The 16,108-nt window shown below is 35.7% G+C and overlaps 1 protein-coding gene across 3 annotated transcripts in view; it reads right to left on the reverse strand.

The window, feature by feature from the left end:
- Positions 1–9,079: 9,079 nt before the first annotated feature.
- LOC105054567 (UTP:RNA uridylyltransferase 1) overlaps positions 9,080–16,108 on the reverse strand; it is a 58,745-nt gene continuing 51,716 nt past the window's right edge. For all 3 annotated transcript variants that reach the window (XM_073246952.1, XM_073246951.1, XM_073246953.1), the window contains one exon: positions 9,080–9,649. In XM_073246952.1, coding sequence (XP_073103053.1) covers positions 9,427–9,649 — 223 coding nt within the window. In that variant the 3' untranslated portion in view covers positions 9,080–9,426. The remainder of the gene's footprint in view (positions 9,650–16,108) is intronic.

Here is a 16,108-nt window from a genome sequence, read left to right on the forward strand (position 1 = left end):
TGAATCCTAATTAGATTAGGAATAGCAATCTTTTCGAATTGGATTTGAATTGGAATTGTATTGACCCAAATATGTGCCAAATTTGATTTGCATTTTATGAGGCCTCAATTATCTAATTTTATCTCTCATTATGGGTGGATAAATGGACTAATTTGGTGCCTAATGTGGGATGCCCAATCCCCTTGGGCATGAGCTATTAGGTGGCGCTAAATGTTGGTGCCATTCCTACATGGTTTGGAGATTTCATATGGCATAAGGAGTTTAAATTTGATTCAAATTAATTAAACCTGATCTCCAAGTGGGACTTAAAATTTAAGAGTCCTAATTAGATTAGGACTAAGGGTTTTAAATGCCTATATAAGGAGGGCTATAGACATGAGGTGGTAAGAGAAAAGAAGAAGGCTGCATAGGGCGTGAGATAGGAGGAGGAGCCTGGGTCACGCATCCCACCTTAGGATGCATGTCCCAAGGCAGTAGAAGAATCTAGGTTGTGAGTCCTAGCCTGGGTCACACATCCCGCGCTAGGATGTGCGTCCCAAGGCAGCAAACATGGAAAAAGAAAGAGAGAGAGACTCAGCATCCCCTTCCCTTGGTGTGTCACTTGGCATGTGGGGTTCTCTTCCAGGCATGGAGCACCACTTTAGATATCCTCCTTCTCTTTCAGATTTCTTCCAATTGTTTGAAATCTGATTTCAATAGCTGCTTCTTTCTTTCCTTCTATTGGTTGATCATCCCTCTTCCCTATGAAAACTGGCGTGTGCATGAAATAGAGGACCTGTACTTTCAAGCCTCACAAAGCTTTGGATTCAAGCAAGAAATTCTCAATATTTGATCTTTATTCCACTGCAATCAAGATAAATATAAATGTTATATTACCACTAAAAAAAAAAAAAAAATTAGATGCACCCCAGCCATCCGATTGGATCGGATAATTTTCCCTTCAAACTCACCATCAAAGATGTTGACAAAGGTATTAGCATTAAATTCTTCACAAGTTGGCCTAAGATTCAGAAGAAACCCCAAAACCAAAAAATGCTGAGATTGAATATGCCATGGCTTAGATGTAAGGAATTAAATGAAGATTACTAGAATAGAGAGCAGCAAGATGAAGAGATCGATCTGCAATGAAAGAAAATCTAGAAAAAAAAAAAAGATATTTAGAAGCCTCTTTATCACTCAAAGAGAAGCTTTGCAGCTAAAAAACACAATCAAGCCATCAGTTCCAAAGGCTTGACTTAATTGGTAGGATTAGTGGCAATTGCTACCTTTCTAGACTAAAGTTTCAAAATTCAGTCTCTAATAAAGAAAGATTTCTTTATGATGATATGAAAAAATAGAAGAAAGAGATGGAGGGACATTATATTTGAAAATAGGGGCAAGCATAAGAAGACCAAAAGGATTGGTAATAGGTACCTAGGGGAACAGATTTTAAGAGATTGAGCTCTCAAGTTGCTCTTGCCTCTCCTGGGCCTAGTTGGCCATAGATCTGATGATGGAAGTGTTTGATTTCACAAGTTGAGAGAGGAGGATCTTGAAAACTAAAAGAAAGATATGGTTGCAGGAAGAAGAGTTGGAAGAAGGAGATAGCTATGAAAGATAGAAAGGATAGTCTATAAGGAGGAAAGAGATAGCTATGAGAGATGGAAAAGGTGGGCTATAAGGAATAAGCAAAATGCACCTTACAAAGGTATATTCAAAAAGGATTTCAATTGATTGCAAGATCTTGGAGATGGTGAGATTGCATGTGTCACTTGTAGTAGCCTCTTGATGTAGATACATGATGCATAAAGACCACTATAGATGACTGAAAGAGATGTGCTCGGCCATACCATAAATAAAGATAAAGATGAGAGATTTGAAGAGTCCATTAGATAAAATAATTTTGAAACCTGACAGGCACTAAATTGAGACTGCGGCTATGGTGTTGGGCACATTTGCATAACCCTCTTGATGATCAACCGATGAGATGTAGGGGATAATGAGATGTAGGGGATAATGTTTATATCACATCCTAATCTATAGTGGAAGCACAAGGACCAACTAAGCAAAGGCCATGTGGTTACACCTTAAGTAGATAGGATGTCCTAATTATTAAATGTATACCTTAGAAACTAAGTTGGCCGACACCTGTAACCTTTCTAGTGACATAGGTTTATAATTGAATAAAATAAATAGGATTATTTTCTCATTCATATAGAGTCATGTGTCTATGAATCATCCAAAAAATTAATAAGATGATAATACATATTCTCAAGAGTTGAGAATTTGAGACATATTATTGGTAATTAATTTTTAAATAATCTCGATCAATGGATCATCATGAGGATAGTAATTGATCTAGTTAAATTGGTGTATAGATCACTTTTCTCTAGATAGATGAGTCTCGAGTCTATAGTGTGAAGATACTGGAGTGAAAATGCAGATGATTATTAGAGAACAATAATACCGAGCATGACCAACATGAGTAGTCACATGAATATCTATCCACTCATCAATGATATACTCAATGCTGTAGTGGTGTAAGTAGTCCTCAAATCTGTAGTGCTTCGACTGCTCACAATGGAGTTACTATAGTTTGACTATACATAAATATGGTCCTTAGCCATATGGATCATTGTAGTAGATGTTAGCTGCAATAAGTTTACTGTAAGAGTAGGGTGTACACTTAGATGGGATCTATCGATCTTGATAGATAAGGAGTAGTCCCATATTATTCATGAGACTGAGTTTAAAAGACCATGGCCATGGCAGTGAATGATGAAAAAAAATTTTTATAGGATATCACTTATGAACTCGAGTCGATCAAATATTATATATGACAAGCGATGAGGTTTGACGAGTTATCCATGATCTTCATCTTATCGAAACTCATGATAGAAGGACTGAATCATATGGTAACTGCACTTAAAGATTTAATATTTTATTTTGCTAGATTGCCACTATATACTACTAGATATCACCGATGGATTGTGAGACTCATCAAGTATCGTTTTGATGATCGATGATCCTTGATGGACAGAGTTGAAATCATTCCAATCCATCGAAAAGAGTTTTGATGATATTATGATAGAGATCATAGTATATCTCACTACCAGACAGAATAGAATCTACGGAGTCACACACAAAAGTGATCTTTGTCGGATCAAATGGTTGATCTGTGATTATGAATCACAAAGAGATTTAATTATCAATATGATTGATGATTGATCTAATGCAATTATCGTAATTGTCAAACTTACTAAGAGTTAGTGAGTTGTAGGAGCATTAATAAGCAATTAGATTACTAATTGGCTCAAGTTGATTGAGCAGTCGGGCTGAAATCAAGTCTAATTGAATTGGATTTAATTTAGATTGATTTGGATTTGATTAGATCAAGTCTAATTAGATTATGAGGTAATCCAATTGCAAGAGAGACCAATTCCTTATTTGATTTGAATTTGGATGCTACCTAATTCCTAATTAGATTAGGATCTAATCAAGAGAAATTGGCATCCTAATTGGATTAGGATTTCAATCTTTTTGGGTGCAATCAACTCCTAATTGGATTAGGATTGATTTATGTTTGATTTAGATTAAACCAAGCATCAAAAGAGACCCCACTTTGACTGGGACTCTCTTCGCTTGTGCCACATTCAAAGCCCCCATGCCATATGCTTTTAAGTGAGATTTCTCCACTCTATTTTTGTGGTGTTTGCGTGAAGGAGTTCACGCCAAAAAGGGCAATGCCAACTAACACCCATGCTCCTCTTGGTTTTGCACCTCTTAATTCCCCACACACTCACCTTTTGTGTGGAGTTTCATGCTAAAAAAGCCATGCCTCAAAGCCCTCTTGCATGCCTAGGAAATAGGAGGGGGCGTCCAACTCCCAAGGAAATAGGAAGGGGCGTCCAACTCTTGGATGCCCCCCAAACTCTAACTAAACCCTACCTAAATGCCTATACAAGTAGGCCTCTTGTGCATGGAGTTTTGGATGAGTTTTAATGTAAGAAATCTGAAATTCAAATCTTTCTTGGCATGAGAAAAAGAGAGGAAGAGAGTCTTCCTCATGAGCATGACAAAGGAAGAAAAGTCTTCCATCTTGTGAGTGGGATTTAAGAGAGGAAAAGTTCCTCTTTGGAGGTGTGAGAAAAGATCAAGAGAAAAGGTTTCCCTTGTGTGTGGAAGAAAAAGAAGAAAGATTCTTCTTAGACATGAAAGGAAAAAGAGTTCTTTCTTAGGCAGATAGATCTCTAGCATAGAGATCTTATGCGTGAATTCTAGAAAGAAAAGAAGTGAGTCTTCTTATTTTTCATCCTCCTATTCTTCTTCTTCTCCAAGAGAGTCTTAGATAAAAGAAGAAAGATTTTCAACCATCAAGAGACATCTTCTGTAAAAAAACTAGCACTCTGATGAAGATGCAGACCTTCGATCGGATTTGAGGGCCTCGTGTGGACATCCGTAGAAGTCAGACGTGTGTGTGGCTAATCGAGGATCTCGGAGCATACCATGGTCATCATCTATGGAGATCATTGATCCACGTAAAGGTATGGAAATCAGATCTTCTGTTTGTATTTATATTTCTAATAATCAAAATTTTCAGACTGAATGTTTCATGTTCATTGATCCTTGATCTGATGCATGTCTAGATTAAAATAATTTTAATCAAAGTTTTTATTTCATTGCAATTAAATCTGAAAATTTTAAAAAAATACATATATGAAACCATGCTATTCTAACACTAACCAATGGAGAATGGGTTAAGTAACATAATCAATGTGCAGGTCGAATGTATCAAAACTTGTTATCAAAGTAGGTCAAGCGATGGGGAGTGATTTAAAAATAGACCAAATATGCAAGGTACTAATTGATCATTGAATAGTTCACCCATTGAAGACCAAATGCTAACTTAGATGTCTATTATATCTTTTGCTAATATTGCTGAAGTTATAAATGACTTATTCACCTCATATTGGACATATTATGATAGAAGTGGTTATGAAGAAGCCAGAATATAAAGAGTGGAAATAATGATGTAGAAATTAGACTAAAAGTGATAGCTGTCAAGAGAAATGGTTAGAGCGGTATCAACTAAAAAATATATGTATCAATATAGAGAAAAAACAACTATCTAGCATTTAGAGATAAGGTTTATTAATAAAAAGCTATAACCATACATAATAACTCCATTTCAAATCATTAAAACTTTTTATTATACTAGCAAGTAACCCACTCTATGCCCTCTACTTAAATAATGATTAAAAAAATAATTAATAAATATAATAATAATGATAAATAATTAATATTTAATTATCTTGGTCATCTGAGAGAGATCGGAAGAAAGGGCTGACGCCAGTGATGATGGGGAAGAAGGTGACGGCGAAGATCGATCGGAGGTGACCTCGAGGAGAGTGAGGTGAAGAATGTAGAGCTTCCTACCTAATTGAGACTTTTGATAATGGAAAAAATAGAGGAAAAATTAGAGAAAAACATAGAAAAAATCAATGAAAACAAAGAAAAGGTAGAAAAATTAAAGGGAAGACCTTTTTCCACATAGATTGTTCAATTTTTTTTCTTTTCCCTTCTTTTTCTTTTCATTTCTTTTTCTTTTTCGGAGATCTATGGGAAAGAAAGTACCTAAGGGAGAGAAGGGAGGGCCGATGCTAGTGATGATGGGGAGAAAGACGACAATGGAGACCAATGGGAGATGATGTCAAGAAGAGCAGGGTGAAAAGTTCAGCGCCTCCCAACCGATTGAGACTCCTGAGAATAGAAAGAAATAGAGGAAAAATTAGAGAAAAACATAAGAAAAATCAACAAAAACAAAGGAAAGGTGGAAAAATTAAAAGGGAAGATCTTTTCTATTCCCACGTAGATCATTCAATTTTTTTCCCTTTTCTCCTCTTTTTCTTTTCATTTCTTTTTTTTTCAGAGATCTATGAAAAGGAAAGCACATAAGGAAGATCAAAAGGGAAGGCCGACGCTAGTGACGATGGAAAGAAAGATGATGACAGAGACCCACGGGAGGTGGTGGCAAGGAGAGAGGGGAGGAGGTGGATATCTGCAAAGCTCGAGAAGATTCGAAGCATTTGCGAGGCTAGGAAAGGTTTGAAGAAAAAAATATATATATATTGCGCATCATAAGGAAGATTGGAGGGGGATAGCCGATGCAGGTGAAGAAGGCAACGATAGAGACTGATGGAAGGTAAAGATGAGAAGAGCAAGGATGAGGTGGGCGTCTACAAGGGTCCAGAAGGGCTCGGAAAGGTTCCAAAAGGCTCAGGAAGGGATCGAAGATAAAAGAGAAAAAATGCTGCGAAAAAAAAAAAAACTGTAGGGAGTTTGGAGCTCAACATGTGGCATGTTGGAGCACTCCGAACTCCCCTTTAATATATAGATAAGATTTGTATCCCTTTTACCTTCGATTAGTATAATTTCTGATTCCCCGTAGTCTAGTCTTTTTTAGTTACCATCCTTCGAGCGGGCAGCATCCCAGTAACGAGGTCCTTATTAGTTCAAGGCACTAGGACCTATTAGTAATTAAAGATTCAAGACAGTAACGAGGTCCTCTAAGTCTTTTCCATCCTTTTTGGTTCAAATTAGTGGCATGCTTGCACCTTGGTCCGGCCAGTACATTGCTTGGTCCCTTTTGCGCATAGAAAACTATCAATGCCAAGTTTATTTCTTATAGAGTATAAGCTCATTTAAACCAAAAGGAAATGCATTTCACTTGCCCCTTCACAAAGAAAATTAGAAGTATGCATATACTACACATAAAAGTCTTAGTATCAACGTTGCTTTAACAAATTAACTACCATTAACAATAATTAAAAATCTCTAACCTTCTTAACGTTGCCTACTCTAATTCTTTATCCTTTATCCAAGCAAAATGAGGAAAGCCCACTACCAAAAATTTTAAAAAAAAAATTTCTATGATGCAAAGAAGATTTAATATGTTTACCAATCCGTGGGAATCCTGAATGGACCTTCTGGAACACAAGATTTTAAATAACATGACGTACACCATTATGTGCATTATAATGAACAATAACTATTTTTCCCTTCACTTTTCATTGAATAAAAATCATATTATTCTTTTTGGACTGCATAATCATTTTTGGAGGGAAAATTAATGGAAAAAAGATTTTGAAAGACAGGGATTTTACTTGAAAAAGTTGCAAGTAAAAAAAATGGCCATCTTTTATGCTATAATAAATCAACATAGCAATAAGTAATTTATGATAGTAGCCATTATTTTTTCTACTTGCATGTATGTATATATAACCGATAGATGCATAAATACATACAGGCATGCATATAACATACAAATACACACATATATATATATATACACATACATACATATATGTATGTATATCTATGGAGGTGGTTGAAACCATTACATCCAAGGCTTGCAAAATCAAACCAACTCACCTGGTTTTGGATGTACTGGATCATACCAATGAGGGTTGTTTTGTTTGGTTTCAAATTCGATGTGAATAAGTTCAAGGTAAATAAAATAGATCACTTTCAGTTAGTATGACTCTATTTCTGCTAGTTTTGTATGCTCCTGTGAGTAAAAAGGATGGAAAAAGTATGTTAATTCTCCTCTATTTTTTGGTCAGAAGGAGAAGGGAAGAGTGGAAAGTTTAGAGAAATAAGGAGAGAAGATTTTTTGTGGTTCGAGCCCCAATTTAACTCATGGTCGTGTATAATCCCTCCCTCTTTTTCTTTTTTTTCTTGTTATACATAAAATGATCTGAAAAATGGCACAAGAAGGAAAAATTTCAAGCAAAAATTTTATATGTTCACATGATTTGATGATATGTTATGGATCTAACAATAGTATACGCATTGGAGAAGAAACCATACATTCTTATTGATCATATAGTTTTGGATAAAATATATTTTAATATTAAAATAATAAAAAATGATATTCAAAAAGTAGTATTTTGGGATAGCAATTTATTAAATTTGGACATGATCTTATTTGAACCTAAGCCCAAATTAAAATAAATATCAAAAATAAGTGCTGATTAAAGCATATCCATGAATTAAAGAAAAATATATACAATATCTCTGGAATAGTTCTACACTAATCCGAATTTAAGTGAACTTTTCATATATTTTTTATTAAATATAATTATGATTTAAAAATTAGTTAAAATTTAAAAAAATAAGAATTACTATTTTGTGTAGATCATTTAGAAGTACTTTTTTGACGTAAGTCAGCCATTTTTGGATTGTAATATAAATTATCAAATATTTGAGTGTTTAATAACTTAGAAATTATTAATTCAACTAAAAATTATGAAAAATATGGCAACATGTGTTGATAATTTATTTTTAAAATGTGCATATCCAATTTATGTAATTGAAGGTAATGAATGAGGCAGTTAATCACATGACATCATCAAACTCATAGAAATGGGTTTAAGAAGACATAAATATGCCAGCCTAGTATAAGACTAAAGCTCTGCATAGCCGGGGCAATCCACTTGGCTTCCTCGAGTTTGAAGCCATTTCGGTAAGCTCAAGCCCAAGGTTCTAGGTTTGATGAGTCAGACCTTTAGTAAACAAAACTTGGGCTTGGGGCTTAGAGCTGAGCTTGAGCCCAGCTTAGTCTGTTTTTTATTCTTCTTATATTATTTGTTATGTTCGATATATGTGTAAACTTAATTGACAATTTCTATTAATATGTGAACTTACTAGGATAAAAACAAGTTTTAGTTTGTTGAGAATATTTAATTATTTATATTTATAATTTATAATTTTTTAAAAAATATTCTAAGTAATTTTTAAAGTTAAAAAGTCTGAAGCCCGAGTAAGAGCTAAGCTTAAGCCTAAAAGATAGGCCCATATGCCTGGCTAAGCAGGGTCGAAGTGCACAGTGTTGACATTTGGGCAAAGTCCGACCTAAGCTCAACCTAGCCTGGCCCATGAACAAGTCTTTGACGAGGCCGAAATTAATGCATACAGAGTTACGCAGTTTAAGGCCTTGACTATGAACAAGATGCCACCGGTATCAATAAGCTTATGCCTGCTGAATATCTATAAGATACAATATCATACCTTGCCAATCCAATGCTAGACTGGTATGATATCTAGAGTCAAGATTGTGAACCTTGATTATAATGCCCAAAATAATGGTTTATCACAACATTGACTTATTCTCATAGCCAGGGATTGAACTTCTTTTCGAAGCATGGGACTTAAACTTTGTCATGAGTTCCAAAAGACAAGTCTTACATGTTTTTGTTTCTGATAATCAAGTACCCTGTCACTTCAGATAAATGATACCTCACTTTCCATTGGCTTACTAAGCAGAACATAGTAAATATATTATAAGCACAAAAAAGACTGAAGATTTGTTCCTGTATGGAAAAGGAACTGCAATATAGCAACCAAATGTTAGGGCAAAAACATGTCCAACATGTCTCCAGCTTCTGATCAATTTTGCATTGGACTTTGTATGTAAGGCTTGAAAAGAGTTATACTTGGGTTGGAATCATATTGTAGTATATCTGCAGCCCGCTCGAATTCCTCCCTCAGAATTTTAATGCTGTGCTTGTCAACTATACGGCCAAGATCATGTGAGGTTTCAAAGGGATCCTCAATGCATATAAGATGACGATCATTTCCAACTCGCCTTGTCCAGTTCTTCAATTGCTTGCTGTCGAAAAAGCTTGAATTAGGTAACAAAATATAAAGCAAAAAATGTTTGGAAAACCAACACAGAACATAGATTTCATCTAAGTGGTTCAAGGAATCAAAATTAGGAAGGAAAGATTACCTACGGACTAAAGCTTGCAAGCTTTACCATTCAAAACTAAGGAAACCAAGAAATGCTCACATTGTTATGCATAAGTTGAAAATCAACTGCAAATGTACAAATAGCTGCATTATTTAGAAAATATGACATTTTCCCGGAACCCTAGTGGTTATATGGCTCAAAATGCTGAGGACATCTCAATCTATACTGCCTGTTTAGTCTGCAACTTAATGCAAGTCTACGCTCCTTCATGACCAAGACTGTGGCAATTCCCCTCATAGTAACCTGGGTTGTGTTTGACTGTGGCTCAATAGTCTTATCTCCACTAGTTTGTAGCTCCCTAAGCATTGAAGAATTCTCCATGAATCTTAGAAGAGTGTGCATGTTTAAAATGAATGTTTTTCACAGAAGAAAACAGGACAAAAAACTGAGGGTACAAATTAGATCAGAAGGATGTGGTGTAAACATAATCAGAACCATAATGCAAAATTTATTTGTTACCTAATATGTGCAGCCATGCCTTACTAGTCATCTCACAAAGTAATGAGGTTAGAAAATACCAATCATAAACTTTGAGGCGCATATGAAACAGTAGACTAAATCTTTCTTATTCAATGTATTGGTAGTGCAAGAATTCATCATTGTGCAATAATCAAGAACAGTCAGAATGCTTTCTTAGAAGACATATCAACCTTCCAAATGTGTCCAAGCACAAGACTGAAACTGTCACATGTCGCTTAAAACCATCTTCGCCCTTGGGCCTACAGCTGAAGTAGACTAAATCCCCTCTTGCAAACCATGCAGCATGAATTAAAAAGAAAATCTGCATGCAAAATTTGTCGAAACTTAGAACCTGTTGCAGACCTGGACCATGACTAAAGTTACATTCCTGTGTTGTGTCCTTGCTGTCCATATGCCGAAGAGCATGTACATTATAAACTAATCTGGTGTTAAGCTGACAATTACACTCACAGAAACCTAGGTGCAAAAGTGCTGTCAAATGAGGGCATCCCAGCACCAAAGCTTAGAGTTCATATTCTCATTTTTTTGGGTACTAAGATAAGCTCCTGTATAGGGATGGCAACGGCTAGGGTAGCCACCAAATTTGCCCTACCCATAGCTGAAACTGTTTAAAATCTTACTACTCGAACCCATCCAAACCCAATTACAAAATTAACCAAAAATTCCAAACCCATCCCATTTAAAACTGGTATACCCGCCAAACCAAAAATTGGTTTCTCTGATTTCGAGCATGACTCCTACCCAACCTGTCAAAACAATCAGACCACCTCCTATCTCACAAAGCTTATGTTCAGAAATTAAGGGAAAGGCAATGTTAAACGATGAACCTTGAGTCTGTCTCTGTCATTCTGTGGTGGCCAGTGCAAGCTACCATGACATGCATTTGGCCCTTGTAGTTGCATAGCATGAGAAAGGCCTCGTTCATGCATCCACATGACAGTTCAGAAAGTGGAAGTTAGCCCAGTGCAAGTCTCACACCATGGATTTGGTATCTATTCATATTATCATGAGTACAGAACTCCATAAATTGAAAATTTTGGAGCCAAAGAAGAATCTTTGCGATCAAAAGTCCCCCAAATCACACAAAATATCATGCTTCTACCAAGATTAAGCTTTCAAAACCTCGAAGGACCAACTTATACGGTCATACCGCAGCAACTCCCACAAGATCTCATATGCTCGAGAAAAAACCCCACTTGGAACCTAAGAAACCCCTCCAATCTCCCTCAGGTGCACTCTTTTCCCACAAATCCCCAAAAAAAGAGAATGGAATGAAAACAAAAAGAAGCAAAAAGGAAAAAAAATGATCAATCTATGCGAAAAAGGTCTTACCTTTCAAAAAAATTTTTTCTGCTTTTTCTTTGCTTTCCTTGATTTTTCCTTTGCTTTCCCACAGTTTTTCCTCTGTTTTTTTTCTATCCTGGGGAATCTCAACCGGATGGGAGGCTTGGAGCGGCCAAATATGGAAGCTTAGATAATGGCTAGGGTTTTACATTAGGTATTTATATACAAGAGGGTTTGGTAGAGGGTATCCAAGGGGCAAATTCCAAACCCATCTTAAACCCATTTGAGTTTTAGTTTTAAATCCCAAACCCGTCCTAAACCCTATAGGTATTGCTAAACAAGTCCTATAGGGTTTGGGTGGAGCGGGTACCCGAAAAAACCTGCCCAACTTAGGGATAACAATGAATCGAGTCAACCAATATCCGCACCCACCTCACAATTAAAAACTCCATACCATATTAGCCCCATACGTGTCCCGGGTTGGGTCAAGTTAGGTAAGGAACTCATCATATAAACATTATAAAATAATTGTAGTTTGAAAGGAAGGTTTAGATTAAGGTTATACCAGGTCAAATTTGGGGCGGGGCACATTAGGATCCGTACGCGATCCGAACCCGCTTTAGGTATTTTTACTAGAACCAACATCCACCCCGGATTTTTATTAAGTTGGGTAAAAGCCACCCCATTCGAGTTGGATCGGATCAGGTACCCGGTGGATCGGCTAAAATTACCATCCCTAGCCTAACTGTCATCCCTACTCCTATATGCCACCAGTTGTGGCTCATCATCTACTATGAACTCATGATGGAGCCATGTCTCTCTATCTCGATAAATTCTAACTCAAAGCATATAATTCTAGTTATTTGATTCTAAACATAAGATTCATAAAAAAATTCCACCTCTTTCCACTAACATGCTTCCCCTTTAATTTTACAGTAAGCATGAAAGCAGGCATTGTTTTAAGAGGCAGTCTATATGGCTACCCCACGTGAATGGGCAAAATAGTGGGCAATAAGGCAGTCTGCACAAACCAAAATGCTCTCACATGAATCCAGGAGGATGAGGATCCCGTGGGATGGGTTAGGCAGTGTGACTTAGTATAGAGCATAAAGTCCCATGTTTCACTTCAAGCATCATAGGAAGACGAATCCTGACCTCTCACCTTCAAGTGAGGCTAAGAGAGGCAAAAGGCAGTGAGCATTCTTCATAGGAATTGGTGAAGAATGCTGGGAAATGATAGAAGAGGGAAGCAACAATAGTGTTGGTTCAGGTGACCGTTATTTTTTCCCTCTCCACCTAATCTATACCTTTGCTCTGCTATTCTGCCCTCCTCCACAATCTTCTTTTTCTTTTTAATATTTTTTTTACTAACTAAATTCAAGTTTCCACTTTTTTTAATCTATTTTTATCAATTTATGCATTTTCCAAACACAATTCACCTTAACAGTTGCATACTACCTAGGCAATATGAGTTAGCCTATCTGCTTGCATAAGCAACTAGCATTTAAAATCTTGGCAATCAGACTACCATCACTAATGCAACATCTAAATAGTCCCCTAGAAGAGTTTGTGCCTTGCTTTCTTATGTCAACGCCCTCAAACTTATCTTCTGAAAATGGTCCCATTTACATCTTGCCTCCCATATGACCATACTTCCAGCCATTAACTTGCAATCAATTAACATACCCACAGATGCCATTTATCAAGGCATCCCACTACCTGTAGGTGGAACTTCAGTAATGCTACTTTGCAACATGAAGCTGAGTATCTTCCCTCTGCACAATTTGAAGGTCTGTAAAGCATGACACTTCAATATTTTAAAGAAACCCATGCAAATACTTGGAAAGAAAAAGAATGCTTCCTTATCTGGACAAGTAGACAACTTCTGTTCTTATCCTCGTTATGCGCTATAGCAAATAGGAAAAACAAACCCATAAATTCTAGAATAATTTTTCTTCAAATAATGATAATAACAATAAAAAACAACTCATCCTTATCTTCTGAAAATCAACCCCTTTATATCTTTTCTCCCGTATAATTGGACTTCCAGCCATTAACAATGCAATAAATTAACATTCCCTCAGATGCCATGTATCAAGGCCTTCCAGTACTTGTAGGTGGAACTTCACTCATGCCTGCGTTTTTGCACCATGAATTCAAGTAACCTTCCTCTGCATGCTTCCAAGGTCAATAGTTCAATTCATAGTGTATCACAATGCTGTAAACTTGTAAAACATAGCATTTTGATTCCATCTGTTTAATTTCCAAGTAACCCACGCAAATACTTGGAAGTAAGACAATGCTCCTCTATATAGGTAAGTAGACAACTTGCATTCTTATGCTCCTTATGCACTCTAGGGAATCTGAATAACCAATCAATAGAGTCTAGATAATCTTTTCTTCAAATAATAATAATAGTAACAATAAAAACAATATATAGTACCATGATAATGATGTCTTAATTTACTAATAAACATATCAAACAGAAAATTCTACAACTTCACTTTATTCTCCATAAGACGGTACATTTTCAGTACTTCCACCAACATCTCTCTGGAGCACTATCAATTGAAGGAAGAACTTGTACTAACCAATGTCAAGTTGTCGCATGTTATAGCCTCCTTAAAAAGTTCAGCAAGTCGTACCACATAATCCACAAAGCTTATAAATCAGAAACCTCTAGAACCAATGAAATTCACCAACATCGTCTTGGTATTTGGTAAGAAAACCATGCAGCCTCATGCACATGGTGGTTGACCAGCTTTTAAGTTATGGCAGAGACCTACCCATTTAGGCTGAAATGGATCAGTTTTACTGTCTAAAACTGATTGAAATCTTTGATTTTGGCTGGTTTTGGCAGACCTCAACAGTTTCAGCCTGTTTTGATTAAACTAATCCAAAACTTCTTTTTAACTAGTATATATGTTTCATGTTTTCTTTAATTATCATTTTCTTTGAATTCCTTTACTAACTAGAAAACATTATGTGCTGTATAATTCCTTTTCTTACCAGATGTATTGGGAAAAACCAAAATAATGAAATAAAATGTGTTTTTTTGTTTAGATGGATTTTTGCTTGATTAAATGGTGGTTAATTTTTTTATACTCTTGTGACACTAAACAGGGGCACACAATTATTTTATACTCCTATATACTTGTCTTGTTAATTGTGTGCTCAATTGAATGATATTTGGTATTTTTACTCAATAGATTAGTCATTAGTGTAGCATTTAATATGTTATAAAAATGATGACCTAGACAACTCAAGACAAAGTAAAATAGAGAGGCATAACTTGCCTTTATGTTTTTCTCTTAATTGTTCTTTTTTTGGATTTTATAACCTATTAGACCGAGACACCAACTAGGAGAAAAACTTTTGTAATTGCCAAAATGACCAAACTGAAACTCTACCTGGCACACTGATGTTGAGTTTTAAAACTGAAACTCTACTTGCTGATACCACATGATTTCTTACTTTGGTTATTAAACATCAACTTGCCTAGAATCATGGCCTTGTTTCATTATGGTTTTTAGTCTTGTTTCATTATAGTTATTATACTGCATTATGCAGAAAATACCTGCTTAGATAATTAAAATTTCCTTCGAGTTTTTTAAAGTGAGGATACCAATTGGTTGAGTTTGTAGTCTCTTGGGTTGATACAGGAGACCTTATTTGATCCCATCCCATGATATTTAGCCAGGCCTCCACCCATCGTAGTCCTCAAAAAAAGAAGTTCAAAAGCATTCCAGTATATTTAAAAATAAATGGCTGAATATTAGTTCATAGTGCAGTAAAAACTAGAATTTCGAGGATGATCTATGACACCAAGTGAAGCTTGTATTTTTTCTAGGAGCATATATTCCAAGTCTATTTGTAAGCATTAAAATTTAGATAATTTTTAATATCTTTTCTTCATCCATGGCATATTATGTTTCATCAGAACAGTAATCCTTGTTCGGCAAGCAAACAGAAATATAAAATAGTTACATATTAGATCTGCTGCTCAACAGTCCTTAGGATTTTCAGATAAGCCATTCATGTTGCATTATGTTGATTTTTAATATACAACTGGTAGCCTGCACAACTTCTGAGCTGATGAATGGTATCAGTGTAAAAAATATTATGTCAGAAAAACTCAAGAGGGCATATTGGATATCTTTTAAGGAATCTTTGGGGGGAACAAATCCAAACTAATCCATGACAACTGCAGACAAAGAAAAGTATATTTCTTGGTTGCAAGTATATTCATTAAAAAGGCAAGAGACAAATAGTCCTAATAGAATATCTCTATGGTATCTAGTTCAAACATCTCTAAGGATGACAATTTTGCAGTTGACTTCAAAAATATGTTAAAGACAATGATTTTCCATGAATCTTAAATGATGCAAGGAGCAAAATGTGCCCACAATGCAAATGAAGACATTATGAGCTCTGAAAATATAGATCAAAGAATATCATATGTTGTGCTCTAGTATGTTGCACATGCTTGCAATATGAAAACGTCTATAGCTTTTGAGAATTGAACTTCTGTTGAATTTATAATATAGAAAGTGC

The sequence above is a fragment of the Elaeis guineensis genome, chromosome 12, assembly GCF_000442705.2.
Source record: "Elaeis guineensis isolate ETL-2024a chromosome 12, EG11, whole genome shotgun sequence".
NCBI classification, from domain to species: Eukaryota; Viridiplantae; Streptophyta; class Magnoliopsida; order Arecales; family Arecaceae; genus Elaeis; species Elaeis guineensis.